Here is a 14,988-nt window from a genome sequence, read left to right as displayed (position 1 = left end):
ATTGGAACTGTTTTCCCCTATCCAGAAAAAAATTATTTTGACAAGATAATTTAGTCTAACCTGGAAACTTCAGATCATGAGAAAGTATCTGTTTGTCTGGTTGCTCATTTGTTCTGAAAGGTTTCAGCTACTTCAACAAGCACTGTCACGGGATTAGCAAAGTAAAACATCAGTTAAATTATTGCTGTCCTCCAAACTGAGGAGATTCCATTTAGGAGACCATAATTCTCTTTTACGGCACCTTCAGATGAGAGTGAGGCACCACATTTTTTTCACAGAACAGATTTAATGCTGAAACATCCATATCCTCTTTGAAAAAAGCTAAAACCACAAATTTAACAGAACTCTCCAGACCACAAAAGCCTTCCCAATAAAACCATAATTTGAGTAGATAAAGTATCCATGAAATATTTATTTTCACTCTTCTGGCCAGCTCCAAACCACACTGCAGTTTTAGAATTTCATTCTGAGATGTCTGTGGTCAACCTGCAGGTCCAGGATGCTGTCCAGCTCCACTTCCCCATCCCCTGGATGTCTGCAATCCCTTTATAATGGGGTTCTATGGATTATAATGAGAAGCCACATGGGACCCAATCAATAGGCAATCCCTGCAGCCTTTCTGATACAGAGTAAAGCACAATAAAAGGACAAAGGAAGGGAAGAAAACAAGAAATGAGACTCCTTTCCTCAGGGTGCAGGCATTTCTTCTAACCAAACCCATACTTTAATGGAGATACAGGCAGTGGCTTGTACACACCCATAAAGTCATGCTTCTCTTTGTTTGCAAGACAAAGGTAGCAAGGATAATTCAGGAAGGATTTATCTGTGACTTTTGTACAAAAGGAAGACAGGGAAAAACACTCTTGTACTAGATGCAAAAAAAAAAAAGAAAAAATCCATAGTCAACTTCTATTTAGAGTTTAAAATTCAGAAACAATGAGGGCAAACAGCATGACAAATTGCTATTAGCAAGGTTTGCTTCATAATTAAATTACTCTATAGAAGTTAAGATTATCTGGTACACCTCCAACACAGTCAGTGATATGCCTTGGGTTAAAACACAGTCATCCAGAGAGGCCTCAGGTCAAAACAAACACCACAGGGTCTAACCTCTTTTTAAAGAAGTATTTAATCCAAATAGGAAAATCAGTTTAGTACCAGTGCAGTTTGTGAGCTAAGACAGAAGGTTATAGGACAGCTCTAAAAATTAGTGAATTCTCCGGTGGGAAAATTTTTTTCTAAAGTAAAATAAAAAAATAAAAAAAAAATTAAAATGAAATAAAATTTATTAAGAGAACACACACACAAAACCCCCTCCTGGGGTACAGAATTCTGACTCTATTTACATGAAAAAAAAAATGTATAACATACAATGGCCAGAAAAAAGGACAAGTTAAAATATACATCATAGCCTGGATATAACTTTTAAATCACTATCTTTATATGGAATAGGTGGCTGTGAATAATCTACTGTACAGCCTAGGGTAATAGCTCTGAACTATTAAAATGGTGCCTTTCAAAAACTTGCAAATTCATCTCCCAGTCTGTCAGTCTGATCAGCCTGCAGACACAGAGTAAGTGGGATGACTCCTGGTGCTTTGAGATACCAAGAACTCTGCTCAGAACAATCAATCTGCCCACCTCAGCCTACAAACAACACAGCCTGTGTCAGCTGCATGGCATCCCTGCCAGATTGGCATGGCTTTAATTTGTCAGAGCTCAATTAATTAGGTTAACTTAAAATGTTGAAATGGAAAAAAAATAGAAAAAAGGCACCCCAACAGCAACAAAATTACAGGAATTAAGTCAAGTATCTGTGTGAAAGCCAGTAAAAGCAAGTTTCATTTCCAGGACACAACAAGGGATCAGAGCCAGGTTTGCCATTTCGGTTTTTGCTTTCTTTGCTGGAACGAAAACACACACTCTTAATATGTTTGGTTTGTAAACCTAACTTTGATGTTTCCAGTTCAATGGACTTTGAGCAATTGTTATATTATGAAAGATGAAGGGTACCTATCCAATGTGCTGGGTTTCCTGCCAGAAATTACAAAAACAAGACCAGCCACAGAATACTGAGTTCCCTTCTCACCCACAGCTGGGATTTTTTTCATAAGCTTACCTCAGAGCAGGAGAGTGCCCCATGGCTATGCTTTGTCTGAGGTTTTATTAAAGAGCTTGAAAGAATGTTTTCAGCAGAAGTCCTTCCCACATCACCACAATCCCAGACAGACTGTGACATTTTGCAGAATTACAGGGAGTGGAGTTGGTTCTAGAACAAAAGCACTGCAACAGAAAGCCAGGTTTCCTGGCTTCTCTAATACATTCCCAATTTCTTTTAGCTGCTGATGCTTCTTCTAGCTTTGCAAACAGAAGCTAAATTTCGATTTTATTTGCTCATTTGGATACAGATTGCAGAAATTCTCAAAGGTGGTAGTGACACAGGACTTCTGCAGAGAGAAAGAGGAGCTGGAGGCAGGGGCTCCAACACCATCTCAGTGTGAAACCATCTCCCTGTTTTAGAGATGGGGACATGGCATGGCAGCAATATTGTAGAAACATCCTTGTATCAGAGTATTCTGTTCTTTATACCTACCTCTGGACAGGTTTTATTTTAAAAGAAAGCTTCCAAGGAGCATTAGTATTCTGCTTGGGATATACAATATGTTCTAAATACTGAATTTGACTTTGTATTTGAAGTTTGATGGTTTTTCTTAACAGAGATACTCAGAGAAAGAAGACAGAAAATTAAGGAGTCATAAACACAAGCAGCAGCATCTACATTTACATACAATGGAAATCTCTTCCATAGTCCATCACTTTTCCTGGCACACTGTTACCAGTCTGGCCATGAGCCACAAGGATGTGTGGGAATTGCATGTCTTTTTCTAAAAATCGATTTCAAGTTAAGCAGCAATGACACATCATATCACAAACTGAAAATAAGATTTATATTGACCCTCTCCCTAAACCAGCCTTTGTCTATCATGTTTTCTCCACCAGGAGTTTTTGACAGAGGCAAAAAAATGAATCGAAGTACTAACAACGTTTTACAACAGAAAGTGCCCAAGGAGAAGCTGAAACACACACAGTGACTTCTAAAAAGGGACAGAGAGGTTTCCAACCTTCTGGTTTTGCTTTTCTGCATCACCAATGTATAGACAAACATATATGCAAAATGAAAAGTGCTTCTTTCAAGGAAAAAATCCAGTGGCTTTGATCTAACAAAGCTTGGCATTAACACATTTAAAGTGGAAACAACTTCAAATTTTATTGTTTACCTTTTGCATTTGAAATTTTTCAAAAATCAAAATTTTAAATACTCATGTTTCCTCTCTGGCTTATGAATATTTACATTGCTGGGAACAAGCTACAGTCATTACTTACACTAAGGATAAGCAAATATATTTCCATTTGTAGGTTCCAACATAATGAAGTGCTTGATTACTTGCTGAATTGATTACTGTGACTTTCTTACCTGAAGGCCATCTGCTTGTCTCTGTGAGAAACAAGGGTTCAGGTCAACAAAAAGCATCTCATGGTGTTGAAGCAGATATAGCAGGAGGCCATTGTAAAGCCTTTGCTCTTCGCAAGCCAAGGGACTGACAGGGACCCTAAGGGAAGAGGAGGTAGATTAAGTTTAGGAGCTCTCAGATCAGGGGCTAATCATGAGTCCCAGGGCCCAAGATAATTCAGCAAAGCAGCCAGCTGAGTGACTGGATGAAAGCAGAGTTCCCCATTTCTAACAAGCAGTTGTTGGGACAGGGACCTACAGTTTGGTGGGTTCACAAGACTGGGACCTTTGCAGTGTCAGAGCTCCAGTTTGCTGATCCACAACACAACGAGTCTTTGTGGCAGCACAGCAGAACCTGACAGCAACTCAGACTCAAGGTTCAGAAAATCAAGGATTTGATTTCTCCTGTTGAGAATGGGAGAAAAAGCCCCAGAAATCTGCCAGCACTTGCTGACACTGGGCTGAAGAGAGTAGTTTTGTTCTAGCTTAGTTTATGAAGGTGAACTCTGATCACTGGAATGTCTTATTACCAAAAATGCGTGGAAAAAAACCCCATAGGTAACAAACTGCTTCAGTGTGTTAATTTATAAATCCACAGACATCAAGCACATCCTGCAGGGAAATTGCAGATGTTCCCATTAACAGGTTGAGTTTGGGGTTTTTTCTCTTTATTTCTTGCTTTCCCCATATATTTATTTTTAAAAAATAAATAATAGTTGAACTTGTGGTATCCATGCTAAATTGGAATAAACTAAAGTCAAGGGATTCTTTGTATAGGATTCTAATCTCATTCCCCGAAGGACCTGTGTATTCCCCCTGTGAACTATTGGGAAGCTTCGAGAACATTTACATAAATGCTATCTATGGCCTTCTCCAGCCATGCTGCACCAACTCAGTTCCACCCAGCACAGTATTAATATTTAAACAAGATATTCATAAACTCTGGAGACTAATGTGGAACATGAACACACCAGTCTTCTATTTGCCAAATCAGTATATTCATTATTCATTTGCAATTTTAAAGTGCAAACATACACACTGGGCGCAGTCCAATTGCTTTCATTCACGTTCCTCTTTTGTAAACTTACTGTTGTTTCTGTAAGAACTTGAGTCCAGGCTCCTTTTGAAAGAAGATGGTTTAAACAGAGTTATAGTTGCTTTATGGTGAACTTGCCACCGGCTGCCGCAAGAGAGGAGCCCCAAAGAGAAGATACAAGGACTCCCTGAACAACATCTCAGCCTTGCCCATATTGATCATCATAACTGGTCTACTCTGGCCTCCAACTGGGAGGTCTGCAGACACACCATCTATAACGCTGCTGATGCTTTTGAGAACGCACACAGGATCACCCTGGAGGAGAAAAGACAGCGCAGAAAGAACCGTGTTCTGCAGAATACACCATCTAAGGAGTCTTTCTGCTGTGCCTTTTGCAACCAGACATGCCTGTCTCATATTGGCCTTTTTAGCCACCAACGCACTTGCGACAAACGTGGGTAGAGCCCTTCCCAAATCTTTGTTCACAAAGCCCAGCCATGAGCCAGGTAAAATGTAGACAGATTTACAGGATAAACTACTGTGTCATCACTTTCTTTAGGGTTGGTTAACATTTTTCTTTTGTGAATTCCCATTTTTCTTGGGAGAGACTCAGTTTCTCCACAAAAAGCAAGGCTGCATGTAAACATGTAAACCATAGTTGACTGAGCAACAGCCTTTCCTGCATACAGCAATCCTAAGAGATTGTTCATTGCTCACCCAACATTAATACCCTGAACTCACAGGCCATAGAAGCAATATTTTTCATCCTTTGTCTTCTTTTTCAACTTCTTTATATTAGACATCTGTTCCCAAATCCACTTCTACCAGCTCTTAACTCCAACACTGCACAAGCTATCCATGAAGATAAACAGCTCTCACGCCACTTACTGAGGCCCACTTTCCCTTACCAGCAGCCTGTGTTTTGGGTGCCCAGTTCTCCTTTCATCTTAAAGCAAATCCAAGCTATAGACTGGGATAAGCCCCTGCAGCTGACTCCAATACCAATGTCTCATCAGCAGATATTCATGGGTGGCAACAGGTGTGTACTCCAAATATAGAGAATACATTTTTAGTTTTCTCTGCAGCCACCTTCCACAAAGACTTTTAATTAATTTTGTAAAATAGTCACTTCCCACGTGTTCAGATACTTCTGCCACTAGCAGAAACTCTATGAACTGGCTGACAGCAGGGGAATCAGGTTCACACACTGCTAAATCCAGGAATATGGTTCCTAGAAGAAAATCTAGGAAGAGCACAGCTCCTGAAATGTATTCTGCATTCACTATAAAAGCCCTGTAATCAGTTATAGTGCAAATCAAACACAAGAGAACATTCACTACAAATAAGGAACAAGTAAAACTCGATCATCAGGAATCAGCTCTTTTCAAAGTTCTTTGCCATGAAGTGCAAGCTAAAAAATCCACGCAGTCCCTTGCCTTGGCTGTGCCCAGGAGATCTGCCAAGGTTCCCTGCCAGCAGAGGCTTGCTGCAAATTTACAGAAAGAATGACTCAAAGTGAGCAGCAGCAAACAGCTGGCTGGCTAACATGCTTGTGCACTCCTGCAAGGCTTACTTACTGAGGTTAGTACCAAAAATCTCTTTACCAAGCTGAAGCAAAACGAAAAATTCATAGAAATCGAAGGAACATCAGTTGCATCTCTGACAGAAGTGTGGCAACATGTTTTCCTAGGCATTCCCAGAGACTAGGGGAACACAAAACAGTTCACAAGGAGGATGAGTGGCAACAGAAATAAATAGTTCAGAGAACGAGCAGAAAGAATTCAACAGCAGAAGTTAAGAGAAGGGTGGAGCTAAGCAAAGTCCAGGGAGTAGGCAGCCTGAGACCTGACCTGCAAGTTATGCTTCTGGTTCCCTTACCTACAAAGAGACAAGGACACAAAAGCTGCATCATGCACATGTTAAGACTGAGTCACAAAAGATCCATAACAGATTCCAGGGTCTAAAATCTAAAAGAAAAGCCACACTAACAATGATGGTGAAGCAATTTAACAGCAGTGAAGATAGCTTAACTCAGTCTCATGGGGAAAAAAATAACATGAGGGAGGAAGGCCCATAGAAGAAATAAGAAGGATCTGTTTTCAAAAAAACCATTTTACTTAGTTATGTTTTTTCTGAAACATACCTTCTTTTCATATATTCCCTCTCTGGGTTCCATCACCCTGAACAGGGAGATACATACTAATAATACAGTAGAATTCTTCCAATGTGAATCTGATTTCAGTCAAATATTGAATGTAAGTAGCATTAAAGTAAGGGGCTGCAACAGATTAAAAATAGATAAGAGGCAGCTTATTTAACATTCAATTTCACACAAACAGTGATATCAGTTTCCTAGCATTTAAAATCCATGATGAAATTTTCCATGACCCTGTAACTAGACTTCAATATAAAACCTGTGTTAAGGCTTATATTTTTTTCTGTTGCAATTGCCATAGCTACTAATTCTGAGGTATATGCAGTTTAGGCTTGCAAGGTATAATGAGCAGGAAGTTTAATATTCTACTTCTGTGTCCCCAAAGCCCATATGTGTCCATGTTCCAACTACTGAATATTCCTACTCGGTCACTTCAGTGAAACTATAAGCATGACAGGTCTCCACAAATAAAAGTGTCAAAAGATTGAGACAGGCGATAATCCCAGACAGAATTTATACTTGAATATAAATAGATAAGAAATTTAAAGTAAGAAGGCTTATAAACAACCTAGTTCAGTTGTTCAATGTCAAAGAAGAAAGGAGAAATTGCACAAAAATGCAGATTGCGAGAATACATGCAGAATGTTTTTAACACCTGCAGTGAATTAGTGCCATAAGTGGAGCTGACATTACATCCAGGAGGTTAATTCCAGCAACTGAATGGAGCATATATTTCTGCAGATTAGATCTAGAGTTGGTTTTTTTCATAACCTTCACGTTTTGACTGAGCAATTATAGCGAGCACTACCCAACGTGTCTCAGTTTCCAGTGCAGCTACACTCTGGCTGCCAAATGTTTCATAATGTGGCAGATAATTGCACTAATTCTGGCTCTGAAAGACATAAAGGATATTTATGACTTTTTCCCCTGTGTCAGCAGATATGATTTGCCACAGCTGTCTACCTTGAATTTTGCTGCTCTACAGGACAATACAAATGATTTATTCTGAATCACTGAAGGCCTCAGGTCACTCAGCAGGAAGTGGTACAGCAGTCTCACCGAGAGAAAATGCCAGTTGCAAAGCTCTTGTCTCCACCCAACTACCAAAAAGGTGATTTTTCATAATCCCAGGAGGTAACTCTCCAAGGACAGAATCAGCTAAACACTTCACAAAAAAGGAGCTCCAGAATTACTGGTTTCTCTCCCAGAGCTGGTGAGATCAGAATGACTGTAAAAGCTGAAGATAACATTTATAAGGAAGACATATTTCTATTTGTAGCTGTTGTCTTGACAAGTCAGTAGCAGGGAAACCCAACTCTGATTGCTTTCAAGGCTTCTCAGACAGGTCATTGCCACAAATACTTTGTTTAGCACTGAGGGTACTTTAAAAACCAGACAGAGGGACATCTTCAGAAGTAGCTAGACCATGTCCCAGAACAGTGGGACATTTAAAAACTGCAGCAGCTCAACAGTCAATAAAGGAGCATACTGGATTCTCATGTGTAGGTCAGTAGGCACACATTCAGAAAACCTGGGAGTGGAAATAAAGGAATTAAGTCTTTTTGCATGTGTGTGCATGCACAGAAGCCTCAGGTGATAGCAAAGGTCTCCTGATGGCAGAAGAGTGACAGTCAGTGAAGTCCTTTTTGAGTTAGTGTAGGGGTCAAGGGATAGACTTCTGGCAAAGGCCTTTTAGCATCAGCTTTTACCTGTTTATAAGTATCACCACACAACTAATCCAGACACTGAAAATAAACCTCATCTATCTACTCTCATTTACTAACTAGCATGCAGAGATTAAGGAACTTGGGGTTTGATTGCAAAACTGCCTTGTCCCATCAGCAAATACCCTCCACGGTGAAGCCTCCTCTCACAGGAGCAAATGGCATAACTCCTACCACATCGCATGTTAGATTTGTCTCCATGGCTGTACTTTCACTAAAGATATAAACTTATATCACCTGCAAAGGTCATATGTTGGTACACCTGGCAATAAACCCACAGAGCAGGTAAGCAGACACTAAACATAGACACTAAACCTATGAAACAGCAGCAAATGTACAGTTCCCCAAAACAAAGTCTGTCATTGATTGGTGCAAATTTTGCTGAATATATACTTTTAAAATGAACTTGGCTTGCCACATACAGGAAAAAAAAAAGTGAATAAGGTTTTTTTTATTGCATAGAAGATCCTAATTCCTAACACATACATTTTGTAAACTGGCACAGGCTCATGGTTCACATTAAGCTTGACATGGCTATGATCCACTAAAACAAAGGTTTACAAATGGTAACAGGTATAAATATTTTAACATCCTCTAGTGTCGACAATGAAGGATGGGATAAAGAACTAAACCATTCTAGTTTCATTGGAAAATCCTCCATTACCTGATCACACTAGGCTGTTCCTTCTTGTCATCTTGACTTGCATGGCACGTTGTCCAGCCTTTCCTTTTGTGCCCACTCACCATCATCCCACACATAACTTGTCTAGCTTCAGCCAAGCAGTCACTGCTTGCAAGCTCAGGGGGCCTCTGCCTGGATGTCAGCTTGCATTTTAGTGGCAAGGGCAGAATGAGTTGCTTCTCATTCTTGATAAAGAATTTATCTTAATTTCTCTGTTATCTAATGATATTACAAGGTCAAAGTCAGCATTAGCTTTTCAGAATCGAGTCTAACAACTAAGCAGCCTGCACTTCAGCTGGCTAAGAAAACAGCTCTCCACCTGTCATATCTCTTCTCTTCAGATGTTTTCTTCCTTGAGGCTGGACCTGTCTAGTCAGTGCCTAACAGAATGAAGGTGGTCAGCCAGCTCAGAACCTGTCACGTCTGCCCAAAATATACTGTATAAATATTTAACTTTCCAAATGTTCCACTTACTGTTGGACATACAGCTACGACAAAAAGCCTCATTGTAAAGTGTGACTTGGCAGAACTGTTTAAGGTGGGTGAACAGAGACTACTCACTTGAATAGAGCAGGTCCAAACACAATGGAGAGGTTTTCCAGAGTCATGAAATTCACTTCACTGTGCGTTGCTATCTTTAACAGGAAAGCAGACAGGAACTGAAGAAGGTTTTGATGGGCTTTGGGCAGGCAGCTGAGCAACTGTTTCATGTTCTCTATGCATTCTGTTGTGTTGATTTTGTGCTCTGGTGGGGGGAAAAAAATTATGACAGGCATTCCTAATATCAACACAATTTCATCATAGATATTACTATAGATTTGAGAAAGACAGACATTTTAAAATATATTAGAGCAAAGTGAAGAATAAATATGTCCCAAACAAATAATTTGTACTCCAAATTTTGACAGCAGTTTTCACAAATGAATATTTAAGTACCATGGATTTTCCAGATACTGAGTTTTACATACACTGTTTCTGCTACTCTTCCTGTTATGACAGAATTATCCAGCACTTGCTGCTTTCTTAATGGAATTGCAGGCAGGAGTCATGTACCTGAATCCTTAAAGCTGCCTTTAAAGATGATATAAGGTTGTCAGCCTTAACTTTCCCGAGAGATTTTACACATGCTGCATGATTCTCATTAAGGGAAATAAGAAATTGTACCCTTTCAGCCCCACATCATCTTCATTTCCTGACTAATTGGTAGCTCTCAGACTCCAAACATCTTTGGTCTATAAATATGCAACTGTAGCTACACAAGAGATGCTTAAAAATCTAAATTGGAGATACTTAGCATTTTCTTGGTTCTCGTTCTTCAAAGAAGGGTAACAAGGCAGAAAATAGGTTCACAAACAACTCCATTTGATCAGCAGTTCAGAATTAGTATGATGAAGTCTCCTGGCTATTAGAATTGAGATGACAGTACTGCTCAATAATTGGCAGCTGATGCTCGAATTTGCCACAGATCACCAGGACACATCTGCATAGCTTTGACATTGTGAATAGCAAATCATGCCCTAAAGGGTAATTTTAGCCCTAAAAAATACATTTCGTGCAGGCTAAGGCCCAGGGTGCCCAACTGATTAATGAGAGAAATGGAAAAGAGGATGGAGAGGGGGAAAAATAAAAATATTTTAAAAATAACAGCAAGACAGTTAGAAGTAGACAAAACAAAGTGCTCCCAAAAAAACATAGATCTTTCAGCATAGATTTTCACAGTTCATGAAGCTGATTCCTTTCTCTTTCTTTCCTTTTTCCTTGCAAACACTTACACTGGCACCTTGAACAAAAGCGACCTGCAATCTAACTCACTTATTTGTATGTAAACACCTGAATTAGTCATCAGTCAAAATCACTGGGCAGAATTGTCTGAAAACATTAGCTCAGCCATTATAGATTTAATGGGGAACTAGGCAGTGTATTGCTGCAAGTACCGGTCCTGGCTTTGCATTTTGAAAGCTTCCTGCTGCTCCACACACTGCTGTCCAAGAAGATTATAAGAGGATTAGAAAAATAAATATTAACTAAAAATAAAAACAAAGTTCTAAGTAAGAACAGGGATGCACAAAAGAGTTCCTGTAACAGGGAAGGTTAAATTGAGAAAGAGGCCTCAGCTTGGAAAAGAGAGAAGTGAGGCAGTGGGTATATAAAGACACAAGCAGCATTATGATGGCAATTAGATTAAAAATAAAGATGTTATCTCAGTAACAAGTAAGGTATACAATTTAAAAAGAAAGCATGCAGAGGGGTACTTTCTCAAAGAATAAAGGATTGGATTGCAAGATGCATTGCCACAGGATGCTGGGGAGTCCAAAAGCCTTAAAGAATTAAAAAAAAAGACTACAGACAAGTTCATTGAAACGTGGTCAATCAAAAGCAACTAAACATCAGTCTCAGGTTAAGGAAACATAAAACCTTGCTTAGAAAAGGTGCAATGAACACATTATCTGTCACTATCAGAGAAAGGACAGAAGCTTGGAAGGTGCCTGTTCTGTACCTTGGAAAGTTTTTAGCAAGCCAGAACAAATGTTGTCTGGAAAAACAGCCACTGGTAGTTCTTTCAGAAAGAGCTTCAGGAGACTGGCCACAGAATCAACATCTCCATCATTAGTAAGGTCCACTTTTTCTCCTTGATTATATTTCTGCTTTAATTCTTTGATTTTATTTACTGAACCACCAATTCTAAATATACCAACACGCTCCAGACCTGTTTAAGAAATATAAAACAGCAAACAATGGTTGCATTACCATATTTGTGTGATAAGAACTCAAAACTCATTTGTTGATGAAGCTCAAAAAGCAAGAGCTCCTTTAAGAAAGCATAATAATTGTAAGTATAGATTTTTCAGCACTTACAGCTAAAAAATACAGCTTAAACAAAGAATAACAGCTTTCAGAGGCCAAACAGGGAAAACAGGAACTTACCAAACACCTCTAGGTACTCCACCATCTGTGTCACAAGAGAAGGAACCCCACACTGTGTCGCACCCTGAAGGAGGGTTTCCAGAGGAACACCAAATGTGCTTCTTTCTCTGCTGAACTGTAGGTCTGGTGAAACTTTATTTGTTGTGTGCCTGACTTGAATAGAAGAGAATGATTTCTGGGGAACAAAACCAGACAAGTGATAAGCAGAGATTGGCTTTTATTGTTTTAAGATCCGAGGGTCTACAGCTTAGGTAAAATTATTGTCCTTATTGTAGCATCTTAGTACAGACTGCATTTCTACTGCATATTGTTAAAATACTGATACTACCATTCTTCTTCTGCAGAGCTGAAACAGGATCTGTGATAGGGTAGATCCCAGTAAAGCCCATTCACACCTACAGTCAGGGAAAATGGGACCTCATGTCAAGGCAGATGCCCTGTTTAGGACATGGAGAGGTCATTATTCCTCAAAAGAACCCCAACAGTCAGAAAAAAGCCGACCCAGTGCTGGTGCACAGCCTTCCAACCCCATGAAATTTGTGAATTTCTACCCAATTCTCGGAGACAAAAAAAATGCAAGATCCACGGAGGGACCAGAGGAGGAATTGAAGCAGCAGCCACAGCTCGAGTCTGGCGAAGGGTTCCTGTCTGCTCACCCAGTAATTCCAAATTTCTTACCCCAATAACTCATGGAAAAACTTATGTGAGAAGTCATGAACAACCCGCACTTGGGAGCTGCTTTTTCATCCTGTGAGGACAGAGAGGCTGCCCAGTACTTGGGCTGGGAAACACGTGGGATGTCACAGGGGTTGTCTGTCCCAGCAGGGCCAAGGGGTCCCTGTGAGAACAGGAGGGGTTGCTCCAGGGGGGGCACAGGAGGTTCAGACCAGTTCTGTAGCCCCTCAGATGGCACCTCAGGGGATGTATGTAAGAATATAGATATAAATATATATTTAGATATATTTAGAATATATAACTTAAATATATATTTAAGAACACCATCCCCCAGGGACATTTGAAAAAGGGGAAATGCTACCTGGCCACTCCATAAAGAGTCCTGGCTCCCTCATTCTCTTTCCCTCCTCTCCTACCCCCTGCTTGCCTCACAGGCAGGGGACATTACCCACAGTGCTTGCTCTGCCCTCGTGTTCCTATCAGGCAGTAATGCTCACAGTCACAAAGGAGAGGACCCTTTGCCACCAGGCAGTGACAGCAGAAGTCCAAACTAGGAACACCCAGATTTACCAGTTCTGCACCAGGAAGATTTAAACAGTACCTACATCTCATTTTAAAGCAAGATTTTAATTTTTTTTTTTTAAGTGTTACCCCAACCCATTGTAAAACCTGCCATTCCTTAAATGTTTTTATTACTATGTTCTCAGAAGGAAAAATGAAAGATTCTCCTATGGATTTGTAGCTGAACTGCTGTAGTGAAGCTGTTTTTCGTACATACCTGCAGCAAAGCCACAAGCTGGAGCTCCAGGCCAGCCGTGCTGCCATGGCAAGCACTCACACTCCACTTGAAACACCCGAACCCATTTCGTTCTTACAGTATATAAACAGGCTTAGAACATGATGTTAATGTTACAGCATTAACAATTACCTAAAAGGAACTAATATCAGCGTGCACCAAACCCTTATTTTACAGCATTTTTTTATATAAGCTGCGAGGTGTTACAAAAAGCCTCTAAAATATCTATCCAGTGCTATTCTAAATCCTTCCCCTTTCCTTCCTCAGATGCAGCAGTCCACTGGGGGAAGAAGCACAACCTTACCAGAAAGGAGAAAGGATGTAAGAAAGGACCAAAGAAGTCAGATTGAAGTTACTCACGCAAATCGAAAGGGAGGCACCTGCTCCCATGTTAGACTGCAGCAGAGTGCCAGTATTTCAGCTGTGCTGTTCAGAAGACACATCACCTTTCTTCCCCTCACACATTTGTGCAATCCAGCCAAAGCCAGTTGCAGCCATTGGGCTGTTCCTCTGCAATTAACTTATCATAGCATAATTGCTAGGCACCATTCTAATCAGTGGTTTCACTCCAAATTTGTGGAAGGTAGAAATTAACTGCTTGTAAAAGTATATTCCTTGTAGCCAGCACTTCCCTCCAGAGGCACCCTGTACAAGCTGAGGGCTGTGTTACCATCAGGAGATGTTTCCATGGCACCTAACACACACAGTGCCACAGCTTCCTGAATCATGCTGATCCTGTGTGTCCTATTTACTTTTCAGTGGGTTTTTGCAATGCAGGTTTGCAGACATTCATACTACCTGCTGTCCACTCTGCCTGCTAGCAGCAGCAAGCAAAATATTTTGACATGGCATGCAGTGTATACATATTATTGCTACATGTTTATATAACACCTGAACAATCATTTTGGTAAACATACAATCAAGGATCCATCCAGTCTTTGGAATATGGAAGATGAGGATACAGCTAAGCCCAACATCATCTTTATAATTCTTTCAGATACAAAGCCTCTCCTGGGAAATAAGCCACAAGGAAACAAGTCATGTTGCAGTTAAATCTAATTGGAGGAGATTCTTAATACAAGTTTAGTAGGTACCTACAAAAAACCCCAAAACACGCAAGGCAAAAAAAATACAGGTGCTGAGACAGACCCCCTTGGTGGAGTACTAGAAAAGAAGGAGTTACTCCATCAAGACACTGTACTGCTGGCACAGCACAGATGGCAGAGATCATTCCCTCCTCCTCAGCAGAGGGAACACCACTTAAAAAACTGTACAGATTTTTAGCACACTCACCTCCCCACGAGATGCCACAACGAGGTCTGGATAATGCTGCAGTTTAAGGCTTTCTTGCTCTACCTGCTGGGGCCAGACAAACAGCCCTTCCCAGCACCCCAACAGGATCAGCCTGGCCTTGGCACTGCAGATGTGCCCATTGTCTCACACAAGATCCAGCTGTGCCCATCATCTCTGCAGACAAGTTCCAC

General features: G+C 40.4%; 1 protein-coding gene across 2 annotated transcripts in view; it reads right to left on the bottom strand.

Moving 5' to 3' along the window:
- Positions 1–14,393, bottom strand: part of LOC135417851 (protein FAM13A-like) — a 65,467-nt gene extending 51,074 nt beyond the window's left edge. Inside the window, exons 1-5 of one of the 2 annotated variants that reach the window (XM_064662428.1) lie at positions 13,865–14,393; positions 12,034–12,208; positions 11,606–11,815; positions 9,670–9,853; positions 3,476–3,611 (exon numbers count right to left, since the gene is read on the bottom strand). In XM_064662428.1, the coding sequence (XP_064518498.1) occupies positions 3,476–3,611; positions 9,670–9,853; positions 11,606–11,815; positions 12,034–12,208; positions 13,865–13,894 (735 nt within the window). In that variant the 5' untranslated portion in view covers positions 13,895–14,393. The remainder of the gene's footprint in view (positions 1–3,475; positions 3,612–9,669; positions 9,854–11,605; positions 11,816–12,033; positions 12,209–13,864) is intronic. The other variant, XM_064662429.1, reaches the window with a different exon arrangement.
- Positions 14,394–14,988: the final 595 nt, after the last annotated feature.

Source organism: Pseudopipra pipra, chromosome 8 (assembly GCF_036250125.1).
Source record: "Pseudopipra pipra isolate bDixPip1 chromosome 8, bDixPip1.hap1, whole genome shotgun sequence".
Classification (NCBI taxonomy): Eukaryota; Metazoa; Chordata; class Aves; order Passeriformes; family Pipridae; genus Pseudopipra; species Pseudopipra pipra.
This window is presented reverse-complemented; position numbering and strand designations above follow the sequence as displayed.